General features: G+C 42.0%; 1 protein-coding gene across 1 annotated transcript in view; it reads right to left on the reverse strand.

Annotated features, from left to right (window-relative positions):
* The window catches only part of TKT (transketolase), a 67,329-nt gene extending 53,523 nt beyond the window's left edge, over window positions 1-13,806 (reverse strand). The window contains exon 1 of the mRNA XM_089681852.1: window positions 13,545-13,806. Within this exon, the coding sequence (XP_089537978.1) occupies window positions 13,545-13,651 (107 nt within the window). The 5' untranslated portion in view covers window positions 13,652-13,806. The remainder of the gene's footprint in view (window positions 1-13,544) is intronic.
* Window positions 13,807-14,601: the final 795 nt, after the last annotated feature.

A 14,601-nucleotide genomic window follows, 5' to 3' on the forward strand; every position in this document is an offset into this window, starting at 1 on the left:
TCTGGGCCAGAAATCAGCCATGTTTTCAGATGGCGATAAATCACATCATGCCTCCACGCCATACAATTAGGGGTCTCATGGGCTTAGAACAAAAAAAAGTGCCCAGAAGCTAGCTTAACCGATTTCACTGAGGATTTAGAAAAATATGCATCCTTTTTGCTGGAAAGCAAACAGCCTTGGCTGAAAGTTTTAGTTTTCTTTAGAATATATGGAGTGAGTTTTTTTTTACTGACTTGGAACTTTGTGACTCCAGAGGTCATGTAAACTGTGCAGCCTGTGGCCATATACAGTGGATATAAAAAGTCTACACACCCCTGTTAAAATGTCAGGTTTCTGACTTGATTTATACCTCTTGAAACAAATAATGTATTTTAGAAATGAGTTTTAGAAAGAAAAGGATAGTGTTATTTTTTTATTTTATTTTTTTTTCTCTCTCGGATTAGAAAAGAAAAGGCAGAGTGGGATGGAGGGGGGATACGGGGATGGGCGTGGGAGGGGGGGGGGGTTCAGGAGGGAATTAGGGTTGTGGGAATTAAATAAACTATGAGGAATATAATGATCTTTTAATGAAGAAAATGTTTGTTAATTATATCTGATTGAAAACCAATAAATATTTATAAAAAAAAAAATGTCAGGTTTCTGTGTTGTAAAAAAAAATGAGACAAAGATAAATCATTTCATTTTTTGTTTTGGGGTTTAATACAGCATTAATGGCTTGGATATACAGTGGGTATAAAAAGTCTACAAACCCCTGTTAAAATGTCAGGTTTTTGTGATGTAAAAAAATTAACTTTTTCCACCTTTAACCTCCCGAGCGGTATTCCCGAGTGTAGCTCGGGGTAAAATGTCAGTACCAAAAGCGGTAACTCCGAGCTACACTCGGGCTTACCATGCAGCGTTGCATAGGGATTCCCTGCAGTGCTTACCTTGTCCTTCGCTCCCGCGATGCGTCCCCTGCAGCGTCCCCGGCCATCTCCTCCGGCCGATGCCGGCATCCGGCTTCCGTGTTCCGGTCCCTGTGACGTCGGGACGTACGGGCGCCGGAACCGGCGGCAAATTTGACATTTTTTAAAAAATTTCATTTTTTAAAAAATTATTATTACATAGTAAAACATTGCTGTTTCAAAACATTTCACATACATTTTGTCCCTACTGCTTTGTCCTGTGCCCTGCCTGCATTTTGACCGTTCTTTCTGCCTGGAAACTTAGAAAAGTCCATGGCGTCCAAAAAGCGTCCCTTTATGTCAAAATCAGTTTTAGACCAGCTAGAGAACAGCGATAGTAAATCAGAACCACTTGCAGAATTGAGTGATAATGATTTGTGGGGAAATTCGTCATCAGACACTGAAAACGATTCTGCGACTTTGCTCAGCGATGTGCGAACTTGGCGCTATATTTCAAATTTCAGTGTTTTTGGTTTGATTATATTATTGAATTAAATTTATTGTTATTATATTATTATTTTTTATGATTATTTATTAAATTATAATTTATGATTTTGTGTTTCAAGTTTTATCATATCCGGAATGTTTACTAGACTCTTGTTCGGACAGATTTCAGTGAGTTATTCCTAAATTACAGGCCTACAATAAAAAAAAATACATATTTCCATGCAAAAAAATGGTACCGCTTTTAGCACCAAAAATCTGAAATAATCATACCGCTAGGGAGGTTAATGTAACCTATAAACTGTACAACTCACTTGAACAACAAACTGAAATCTTTTAGGTGGAGGGAAGTAAAAATAAAAAACTAAAATAATATGGTTGCATAAGTGTGCACACCCTTAAACTAATACTTTGTTGAAGCACCTCTTGATTTTATTCCAGCACTCAGTCTTTTTGGGTATGAGTCTATCAGCATGGCACATCTTGATTTGGCAATATTTGCCCACTCTCCCTTGCAAAAACATTCCAAATCTGTCAGATTGTGAGATCATCTCCTGTGCACACCCCTCTTCAAATCACACCACAGATTTTCGATTGGATTCAGGTCTGGGCTCTGGCTGGGCCATTCCAAAACTTTAATCTTCTTCAGGTGAAGCCATTCCTTTGTTGATTTGGATGTATGCTTTGGGTCGTTGTCATGCTGAAAGATGAAGTTCCTCTTTATGTTCAGTTTTCTAGCAGAAGCCTGAAGGTTTTGTGCCAATATTGACTGGTATTTGGAACTGCTCATAATTCCCTCTACCTTGACTAAGGCCCCAGTTCCAGCTGAAGAAAAGACAGCCCCAAATAATGCTGCCACCACCATGCTTCACTGTGGGTATGGTGTTCTTTTGGTGATGTGCAGTTTTGTTTTTGTGCCAAAGATATCTTTTGGAATTATGGCCAAAAAGTTCAACTTTGGTTTCATCAGACCATAACACATTTTCCCACATGCTTTTGGGAGACTTCAGATGTGTTTTTGCAACATTTAGCCGGTCTTGGATGTTTTTCTTCGTAAGAAAAGGCTTCCGTCTTGCCACTCTACCCCATAGCCCAGACATAAAGAATACGGGAGATTGTTGTCACATGTACCACACAGCCAGTACTTGCCAGATATTCCTGCAGCTCCTTTAACGTTGCTGTTGGCCTCTTGGCAGCCTCCCAGACCAATTTTTGTTTCTCGTCTTTTCATCAATTTTGGAGTGACGTCCAGTTTTTGGTAAGGTCACTGTTGCGCCATATTTTCTCTGCTTGATGACTGTCTTCACTGTGTTCCATGGTATATCTAGTGCCTTGGATATTCTTTTGTACCCTTCTCCTAATTGCTACCTTTTAACAATGAGATCCCTTTGATGCTTTGGAAGCTCTCTGCGGACCATGGCTTTTGCTGTAGGATGCAACTAAGAAAATGTCAGGAAAGAACTACTAGAACAGCTGAACTTTATTTGAGGTTAATCAGAGGCACTTTATGATGGCAGGTGTGTACTGACCAGTACCCCAGTTATAAGAGGGTGTGCACACTTAAGCAACACCATTTTTTTTGTTTTTTATGTTTACTTTGCCCCCCTAAAAGATTTGTTTGTTTTTCAATTGAGTTGTAAAGTTTATAGGTCACATTAAAATTAAAATTAAGTTAATTTTTTTACATTGCAGAAACCTAACATTTTAACAGGGGTGTGTAGACGTTTTATATCCACTGTATATCCAAACCATTAATGCTGTAATAAACCCCAAAACAAAAATATATCATATTGCAGTTTACCAATCCTTAGATGTAGTGGATGCATACGTTTTCTTTTTAACGTTTGTTTCCCTTTATTTTCACCTGGTGATCCAGCCAGTATGTCTGCTATTTTTCAACTTCCTGTACCAGGCCAAGCTATCCAGACCAAGAAGCAGTTAGAGTGTTGAGACAAACCATTTATTGCCCCATACACACTATCAGTTTTTTTTTTTCCGATCAACACAGGGGGCCGAAACAGAAAAAAAAAAACCTGACAGATCACTGTACTAACACCGCTTGTGTTCTCCCCTACTGTGCTATTGTGTTCTGCCAGGGGGACGGCCCCGCTAGAACACACCAGTCAGCGCTCTGAGGCACTGGCTGAGAGTGCTGATCAGAAGCCAATCGGCAGACCTTTTTCAGTCATGCCCCTTCGACAGAAGCAGAACCGGCTGCCATACACAGGACCCAAATGTCAGCAGGTTTCTGTTGAACCGGCTGATACCACTCGATATTTGGCCCGTGTGTACGGGACTTAACGTTGACAGAAAAGTGTACAATCCAAATGCACATGTTTCTGCGTTAAAAATGGCTGTGTGTATAAGTGGGTGCTGCAGCGGCTGGAAGTGAACAGAATCAGCACATGCCTGATGAAGGAGTCCTGTGAGACTCAGAAACGTGGCCTTGCTGTAACTATGTGATCGTTCATTAAAACTTTTGGACCCATATTGGTGATCCTCAGTCTAATGGTGACATTCTCCCTTAACACTGACAGGGGTACATTGCCAATATCTCGGCAGATCAAGGATGAGTGTGTATGAAGCCCCCTTCAACACAGGTGATTATGTGCATAAGTCATATTTCAGTGGCAACAATCAACAGACTCTTGCAGCAGGGATGACAGGTGTATGTGATCAGCAGCAGACACTCTGCCAGACAGGCAGAAAGGAGCTGTCACTGTTCTCATGTATCTGAATGTGACCCTGATGTATCCAACTAGTTATTACCCAAGTGAACCTGGAACAGACAGATGTGTCCAGGCTTGGACATCCGTCTCTTAGCCTGTGAATTCCTGGGCAATTCACATGCAATGCATTGCCGTGCAATTTGAGCCCATTCATTTTGAATGGGTTCAAATTGCACTGCATGGCACTAAAGTAGTGCATGCATCAGTTTTAGAAATGTACTGCAACCGGATTGCATGGTCGTATTGTACCATGTGATCCGGTGCAGACAAACACACTGCATTTGCAGCCTGCATTTGAGGTGTTGTTAACATTGGACTGACACCCACTGTAGATCGCAAGGGCACTGCATTTTGATCACAATTTTTACATGTTTCATGCACATCACTGTAGAGTGAACTGGTGCTAACTGCAGGTACAGATATTCCCAGCCTGTCATAGCTTTGTACATGGTGAGCTTTCGCCATTCATTGCATATATCTGTCATCCCAGCCATACAAATCTGCTGATTCCTGCAGCTGGAACCTGGTGTACACACATAAATGCCCACGTATAAGAGGCCTCAGCCTGGTAGAAGAGATGGAGAGACGGGGAGAGGTTTAACAAAAGTCAGTACAGTTACATTTCAAAAACTGATGCTCATCATGCGTCCAATGTTGGGCTGTTTTTTGTATGGACTGTACGTAAACCTGTTAAATGCTGCAGTAACAAATGGTTTTCATTTACCTGTGCATGCGCATAGGGCTCCTCTACCAAAAAACAGGATAGCAGCGTGCCCAGGGAGGGGCGCCATACACACATGCATAGGTAAATACAGATGCAGAAGCCACTGGCGTTTACCCAAGCACAGCGACATATAGCCACCACTTGTATTGGTAGCTGTACACGGCACGTGCAGCTCCCCGAGAAAGCAAAAGAGATTTTATGCCTCAGCACACAGGAGCTGGAAAGCATTCATGTGCTTGAGGTCTTATTGTGTGAAATATGACTCTTGGATTAATTTACTAAAGGAAGTGAGAATTTCTACACAATAAGGGACGGTTCCCACCCGAAAATGCATTCAAAAGGGGAAGTTCCCATGCAATCTAGTGTGTTCGTATGGGATGCAATTTCATGTGAATGGGATGCAAATTGCACTGGAATGCAGAAAAAAATAGTGTAAGCGCTACTTTTTCTAAATACACTGAACAAAACCACATGGTATTACGGTACACTGCGATTTGTTTCCCACAAAACATTCTCGTTTGCGATCTGTGTTTGGAGCAGGCCCGGAACTAGGGAGGTGCTGGAGTGCGTTACGCACCCCCTGATTTTAGTTGTGCCCCCAAGATCTCTGAGAGTGCATCCAGCTGATCCATGAGACCTGATAGGGACAACTGATGTAAGGGGCACTCTGATAGGGACAGCTGATGTAAGGGGGCACTCTGATGTGGATAGTTGATGTAAGGGGGATCTCTGATGGGGACAGTTGATGTAAGGTGGCACTCTGATGGGGACAGTTGATGTAAGGGGGCTCTCTGATGGGGACAGTTGATGTAAGGGGGCACTCTGATGGGGACAGTTGATGTAAGGGGGCACTCTGTTGAAGCAATTGATGTAAGGAGCTCTCTGAAGGGGGCAATTAATGTAAGGGAGTACTCTGATATACACATTTTAGGTAAGGGGCACTCAGATGAGGACACCTAATGTAAAGGGGGGGGGGGACTCTGATAGCAACCCTGATATAAAGGGGGAATTTTGAGGAGGACTCCTGATGTAAGGAGGGAGTCTGATAGGGACACCTGACATAAGGGGGCACAGGCTCTGTTCAATCATCCTAATACATACTGTCAGATGTTACGTCCGGGTCCAGAAGCGTGCACTGGGAATACTGGTTTCAACCATCTTTTTCACACTATTGACATTATGCCCCCAGAATTTTTTAATTGCACCCCCAGATCAGATAGGCTAGATCTGGCCCTGGTTTGGGGTGCCATTAACAATACAAAGAGATCACAAGGGTAGCGCATTCATCTGCAGTGCAATAAAAGTACATGGAACGCACCTTTCCTGCACATGGTTTTGGTGTGAACTGGCTCTGAATGTGCAGATCAAATAAGTATACAGGAATTTGCTTTTCACATGATTGGATAATTGAAGTGAATATTCACACAATATTGATTCCCAAGTTCCTCTAATAAACCATTCTCGGGGGGTCATCTGCAGATGTGTAGACAATAGACCTGACTCATGTTGATCACCCAGGCTCTTCTATTTCTATAACTGCTACAGGAATTTCTGCAATTAAGGGCCCATTCACACTAGAATGTGGTGTGGGAAACCTGTGTTCCGTGCTGGTTTCCTGCACTGCATTCCAATTGCACTGCCCTTGTGATCTGCAGTGAGTGTCAGTGCAAAGTTAATGATACCCCAATGCAGGTTGCAAATGCAGTGCATTTGCCCGCACCAGATCACATGGTACAAAATTCCATGCGATCCAATTGCAATGCGCTTCCAAAAGTAGTGCATGCACTACTTTTGATACAGTGCGATTTCAGCCCATTCAAAATGAAAGGGGTGAAATCACACTGCACAGAACTGCATGTGAATCGCACAGGAACCGCACAGCATTTCTGTGTGATTTACATGCAGTTTTTAGTGTGAATGGGCTCTAACCTAAACTGAAATATCAGCTAGTAGAATTAGTGGAATCTAATAATAAGGCTTTTCTGCCCTCTCCCGGTGGCCCCCGCTCATGTCCAGATGTAGTAAGCATGCTCTCAGCACAGAAACCTCCACCACCATAGACACATATGTATGGCAGGTGGATATTACAGCCTATGCATCTGGGTCTGTGCACCTGAGCCTGCCTACCTGTCAAACTCGACTGTACAGGTAAGTCCACACAGCTGATGCATTTCCATTCATTTTAATAGGCTGCCTGATCATTACATACACAAGTCCTGCTTCCTGCTTTACAGTGCTACACACTTGTTGTTCATTACTAGTCCATCTCACAATGCAAAACAATACACCCTGCGTTGTGATTATCTTTTATCAGTTGCAGGGGCGGACTGACAACTCATGGGGCCCCCGGGCAATAGGGGATCATGGAGCCCCTGTGTCCTTGCCCAAACTCAAAAAAGCCTATGAAAAAGGTACCAGGGGCATCTCATGGGGCCCCCTACTGACTCTGTTCAAAACTCTTTATACAGTGCACTTTAAAGGCATAATGGGACATGATTAAAAAAATGTGTAAATACATTGAAAACCAATTAATCCGTTCTGGAAGTCAGAAAGAAGTCAAAAAGTCTTATCTGTTAAAAACTCTTTATAAAGTGCACTTTAAAGGCATAAATACTGTACAGGGACGTGATTACAAATTAATTTGTAAATGCATTGAAAACCAATTAATCCGTTCCGGAGGTCAGAAAAAAGTCAAAAAAGTTTTATCTGTTCAAAATTCTTTATGAAGTACACTTTAAAGGCATAAAGGGACATGATTAAAAAAATTGTAAATGCATTGAAAACCAATTAATCCGTTCTGGAGGTCAGAAAAAAGTCAAAAAAGTCTTATCTGTTCAAAACTCTTTATAAAGTGCACTTTAAAGGCATAAATACTGTACAGGGACGGGATTAAAAATTAATTTGTAAATGCATTTAAAACCAATTAATCCGTTCCGGAGGTCAGAAAAAAGTCAAAAAAGTTTTATCTGTTCAAAATTCTTTATGAAGTACACTTTAAAGGCATAAAGGGACATGATTAAAAAAATTGTAAATGCATTGAAAACCAATTAATCCGTTCTGGAGGTCAGAAAAAAGTCAAAAAAGTTTTATCTGTTCAAAATTCTTTATGAAGTGCACTCTAAAGGCATAAAGGGATATGATTAAAAAAAATTTGTAAATGCATTGAAAACCAATTAATCCGTTCGTATTGCGAAAAAAATGTGTAAACTGAGGCATTATTTTCAATGGATTTTCATTCGTAAACCAAAAACTACGTCAACCGAGGCGTTCGTAAACCAAGGTATTCCTGTATTAATGGCGTGTTCACACCGGGATCGCACATTCCCATACAGTGTGTTTTGACAGCACCAGACCATGCAAAAAGTAGTGTTTGCACCAGTTTTAAAACGCACTGTACATACTGTAGTACATGTGATTTGGTCTCTGCAAACAAGGTGTGTTTTGATCTGTGCTTGGGGTACCTTTAAGAATACATTGGCACCTGCATGCTAAACACAAGGGCAGTGTGTTCAAGCAAGGTGTGGTAAACACATACAGAAGAAGCCTTTCCTACACCGCACTGTGGTGTGAAGAGCCCTTCAAGCCTAGGTTCACACTTGTCTGGGTGGTTGTGGGTACAAGACAGTGTGGAAATCACACCTGTTCCTGCATCTGCAACCACCCACAGACAAACGCATTGCTCTGTTGCAGACGTGCAGGGCTGCTAGCCAATCTAAGGCTAAGTTCACACTAGCTTTGTCAGCAGGCATCAGGCAGGCATTTGGGAAGCGTTTTTAACGCTTCTCAAACGCCTATGAGAAATCTGCACATGGCAGCACACAAGGCGATAGCGTCGCCTTGCATTGCAGCAAAACTGACACCTCGTGTTGAATAAGGAGGAGTTGAAGCCTCCCATTCAAGTCTATGGTGCTGCTCTGCAAACGCATGGCAGGAATTTGCGGTGCAGTTGCGAGGTGGTTGTGGAGCGTTAATACCATTTAACTTCATTATAGGCATTTGTGGTGCGGCTTTAACGGTTGGCAAACGCCTATCAACCGCCTCAAAACCGCGCATGTTTCATTTGGGAAGCGTTTGAGGAGCGTTAAAAATGCTTCCCAAATGCCTGTCAAATGCTATAGAGGCATTTTGCAAGAGTTAGAAATAAAGTCAAGTGTGAATGAGCCCTAAAGGGCATCCCCAGCATGTTTTCAGTTGCAAGAAATCGCATGTACAAATGCACCACGTGATTTTCCTACAGCTGCTTTTTAATCCCTTCAAACCGGCGCCTCCCGACCCTTTAAGGGGTTTGTGACGCTGGGTGGCGGGGTTTAGGGTCATGTGACCTCAGTGATTGGCTGTCACAGCGGTCACATGATAGGACAGCTTCTGACCGCAAGTAGTGATTGGGACCTTTCTGTGAGGTGCCAGTAAAAGAGCCGGGAGTGCGCAGGGCACACGCTTTTGGCACATGTTTGTCTACATTGCTATGCAAATATGCGGCCTCTTAGTGTCAAGGCCCAGCTGCCGTGAGGACGCATATTTGAGTACCGTCGGCACCAAGGAGTTAAAAAAGGTGCAAGCCTTTTTTCCTGCAAGAAAACGCAGGCACAGCAGGCCAATCAAATGAATGGGCTACAATGCCTAGGAAAATGTGACCTGCAGAGCCGCATAGATGTGAACCTAGCCTAATACAACACAAAAATGTGACAATTCTTGTGGAATAAGTCGTTTGTTTTATTTAAGAATACACAGTTCTGTCCTTGCTAAACGTTTTGTCTACCTTACAGAAAAATTTTTAGGCTCCTTTTTCTGCTGTCAGACATTACAGGGTCCAGTTCTGTGCAGGGGCGGAATGATCATTTGGAAACCTGGGCACTGCCCGAGGGCCCAGGGTCAGTAGGGGGCCCCATGAGATGCCCCTGGTACCTTTTTCATAGGCTTTTTTGAGTTTGGGCAAGGACACAGGGGCCCCATGATTCCCTATTGCCCGGGGGCCCCATGAGTTGTCAGTCCGCCCCTGGTTCTGTGTATTGCTCCCCACAGGTCACACATACTGTATACATCACTGATGGGTATGCAAAGTGATCGGGATAGGAAACTACGCCTAAGGCACTCCCCTGTGGATGAACCGGCTTGCACCATCTACATTTATGCTGCAATACATTCATAAGAAACAGGTACAAAATTCTTCAACATTTGTTTCCTGGTGTGAACAATGAATGATTCATGAATAGAATTAGTGATTATCCTGCAAAGTTAGGAAACACAGAAAAGTTTTTGTATGAACTCATTCGGGAACCAATCGCACTTCCCGGACCGGACAGATTTTTATGATACTCTGGAGGAAGTCTGTGAAAAAGTTTGAACCATGCTTCTGAGAGAAAGAGGAATCCAAACCATGTGTTTATAAAGACACACTTCTATATTGTATATTAAAGATCAGACAAGTCTCCGAATACAGAATACAGAACACAAATCATTTCACTGCCAGCTGATGAGAAAATCTTTCTATTATTTGATATAATGAACACATGGTGTGATATGAATTATTCTTCATTCTTCAAGTGCACTGAGCAAACAACACGTTTTGAATGATCTTTAATAGAAAACGTAACAGTAAATAAAGGTAGTATAATAATAGTAATAATAATAATAGAGATAATAATACTAGTAATAATAATAATATAGATAATACTAATAGAGATAATAATATTAGTAATAATAATTATAATAATAATATAGATGATAATAATAAAAATAATAATATTATAGATAATAATACTAATAATAATAATAGAGACAATAATATTAGTAATAATAATAATATAGATAATAATATTAGTAATAATAATAATAATATGGATGATAATCATAATAATATAAGCAATAATAATATAGCTAATAATATTAGTAATTACAATAATAATAATATAGATAATAATAATAATAGTAATAATATAAATAATAATGGTAATAATAATAGAGATAATATTAGTAATAATATAAATAATTATAGTAATAATAATATAGACAATAATATTAGTAATAATAATAATAATAATAATAATAAATATAATAATAGTAATAATAATAATGTTAATAACAGAAATGGTAATAATAATAATAATAGTGATGATAATAATAACAACAATAATAATAGTGATGATAATATACTGTCAGCCCTATAGAATTACATTAGGTGATCAGTGACTGCAGAGTCTACCAGGCATCAGTCACAAAAATATACAGGTCTATATACAAAGAGGAGTGACCTAAACTCACTACACACATTATACTCTGATTGTACAATCTCCTTAGATTGATCAACAAACATGTAGCCCGAGAGCCTGCCTGAATGGATACAGATGGATTGTATAGATTAGGTAGGTCTTCATATAATATAGTTTTAGTAAATCTAAAGTTGATTGTAGAAAGACCGTACAAACAGGTTGTAATGTACCTAACACTGGACATACACCATACAATCTGATGTTTCAATCTCCTATACTACGTAATATGAGAACACACATACACAATCTATTCAATTACTATCAGATTAGGCAGGCCCTTGCACTGGATAGCTGATGAGAGATCTTACCCTAGGTTCACATCTAAGCGTTTTCCGCAGTGTTTTGCGTCTTGCAAAAATGCAGTACAGTCCAGGGGCGGACTGACAACTCATGGGGCACCCTGGCAATAGGGGATCATGGGGCCCCTCTGTCCTTGCCCAAACTCAAAAAAGCCAATAAAAAAGGTACCAGGGGCATCTCATGGGGCCCCCTACTGACCCCGGGCCCTCGGGCAGTGCCCGAGTTTCCAAATGGTCAGTCCACGCCTGGTACAGTCCATTTTATGGGACACGTTCACATCACGCATTTTCACCTGGTGCGTTTTTTGGAAAGGGTCAGGGACTTTTTTGAACGCAAAAAGTTGCGTTTTTGGTTCTACAGACTTCAATGGAAACACTGCAGAAAAGTATGTAGTGCGTTTTTGCTGCGTTTTGCTGCATTTTGCATTTTAAATCTGCCTAGCAACAAGAATAAAAAAATTGCAAAACGCATCAAAAACATGGCAAAAAAGCAGGTGCAAAAACGCAATGCAGAAACGGCTCAAACGCAACCTGCATAGGTGTGAACCTAGCCTTAGACTGGACATATACTATGCAATCTGATTGTACAAGCCCCTTTATGGCAGCCACACGTGCTTCAAATTTATTGTCCAATGAATGCACAATTTGACCAAAACAAGTGAATCAGCAAAACATACAAATAGGCATTACTTCCCTTCTGATTGATTTAGACTCAGTTTAGGTCGGCCATGAAAGAAAAATATCAATCACGTAGCATGGATCAGCAGCACTGAGATCCTTTTTGGTCAATCAGATTATGAGATTACATGGTGACAACAGAGATGTGATCAATAATTGACAATTGTATCTTCCATTCATCTATCAAAATCCACTTCCCTGTGTGTGTGTCATATCAATCGAATAGGACGTTGACAACAGATGGATCAATCTTATAAAGAGAAATTGATTGGAAAAGAAATCAATCATTTATTGAAGTGTTTATGGTCACCATTCAGGCTCCGTTCACACGTGGGAGTTTTGAATTGCGGGCAAAATCTCTGTGATTCTGCCCGTGATTTCAAAAAGCTCAGCTAAAATGACAAATGACGCGAATTTTAGATGTCGTTCATTTTAATGGCACCTAAAAATGTGGCGCGGTTCAACGATTGTCACACAATAAATCGCACTGCAATAGCGGAAAACCACATTGTGTGAGGCTTGTCGCCAGAAGAGGAGCAGAATCCTCTTTTTGGAGGAAAAACTTTGCATGATGCGGGTTGCCGAGACTGCAGCGTGTTTTATCGAGCGACAATCGCAGCAGAACAGCCCGCGCTTTTAGGTGCCATTAAAATGAATGGCATCTGAAATTCGTGTTGTACGCAGGGGCGGACTGATGGGGCCCCTGGGCAATAGGAAATCATGGGGCCCCTGTATCCTCACCCACACTCAAACCACACCTAAAAAAGCCTATAAAAGGTACTAGGGGCATCTCATGGGGCCCCCTACTGACCCCGGGCCCTTGGGCAGTGCCCGAGTGCTTAAATGGTCAGTTCGCCCCTGGTTGTACGATTTGTCATTTTAGCAGAATCGCCATGGTTCAAAGCGGCCAGATGTGAACGAAGCCTGAATCTCCCATCGACTATGTAATATCAGCATCTGCCTCATCTGATATGAATTGAATGCACAGACCTGTCTTCATATAACACCGTTTTGGTAAATCATACACGTTACAATCTTTGTACAATCAATTTTAGATCTACCAAAACTATGTAATAAGAGGACCTACTGTACCTGAACTATACAATTACTCTGTATCAAATCAGACAGGTCCTTGCAATACATTGTACAATCAGATTAGAACGTGTGTTGATCCTAAAGGAGATTGTACAATCAGATTGTAATGTGTGTGTCGATCCTTCAAAAGATTGTACAATCAGATTGTGTGATGCTTAGTTGTCTATGGATGTGCAGTGTAAGGTGTGATCTGTGGGTGGGGTGTACAGATCCAGGGCTCAGGTATGATGTGCAGTGACCCCTGGTCCATGGGGGGGGGGGGTGTCAGAATGACATTCTATTCTTGCCCCCCCCCCTCACCCAGGATGGGCTGCAGCTGGCTATCATGCCCCCCACCTCCCTCTCTCCCCCCTGGCACTCACCCAGATCCAGCTGCTGTAGTGGCCTGGATGGACAGGATCCTCAGCCTGTTGGCTGTGTCTCTCAGGGCCTGCTGAGTCTGCTGGTCGGGCTTGTGATAATCAGCCATGGAGAAGGCGGCTGGCAGGGATCAGTGAGCAGAGAGCGGACACAGGACAGCTGCTGGAACACCGGGGGGAGTACAGACAGGGGTAATAAAGAAGACGGGACGGGGCGGGGCTCAGGGACAGGGCATGCACGGGGACAGGGGCGGGGCTGAGAGAATGACAGAACACTGACAGATGGGCGGAGAGTGGGAGGAGCTGTATGGAGGAAATGACAGGGAGAGTGCAGAGAGCAGAGACAGCGCCCACACCGTACAGGACGTACAGCACACCTACAGAGGTGCACACTGCCAGACGTACTCAGTGCTGATTGGCTGCAATAATCATCCTGGAAGTCATACATTTCCCTATAGAGGGGGAGGGGTGCTGCTCACCAGAATTGTTTTATCATACAGAACGATGCACGAAGTGAATGTAAACCTGAAAGATGATCACACACTAGATTTATTCATTTATTTCAGGTACTTATATAGTGCCGTTAATTTACACAGCGCTTTATATATATATTATACATTCACATCAGTCCCTAACCCTCAAGGGGTGTACAATCTAAGGTCCCTAACTTACACTCATACTAGGGACAAGTTAGGAGCCAATTAACCTAGCAGCATGTCTTTGGAGTGTGGGAGGAAACCAGAGTACCTGGAGGAAACCCACGCAGGCACAGGGAGAATATGCAAACTCCAGCCAAAGATCAGGCAGGTGGTGCCGTGGCTGGGTATTAGCCACTGTGCTGCCCACTATACAATCTGATTGTACAATCTTCTTTAGATCTGCCATCGACTATGCAGTACAGGGGTCTGCCTGGTTGGATACAAACTTAACAAGTTAGATGCGTGCTCCTATGACATAACTTTAGTACATAGATGGAGTCTAACTGAACTGAATCCTTAATTAAAGATAGAATCTGTGTCAGTTTAGCCGTTGCTTATTGATGTGACTGGTTTGGTTGCAC

The sequence above is a fragment of the Staurois parvus genome, unplaced genomic scaffold (genome assembly GCF_062004578.1).
Source record: "Staurois parvus isolate SC_StPar_1 unplaced genomic scaffold, SC_StPar_1.0 ptg000282l, whole genome shotgun sequence".
Classification (NCBI taxonomy): Eukaryota; Metazoa; Chordata; class Amphibia; order Anura; family Ranidae; genus Staurois; species Staurois parvus.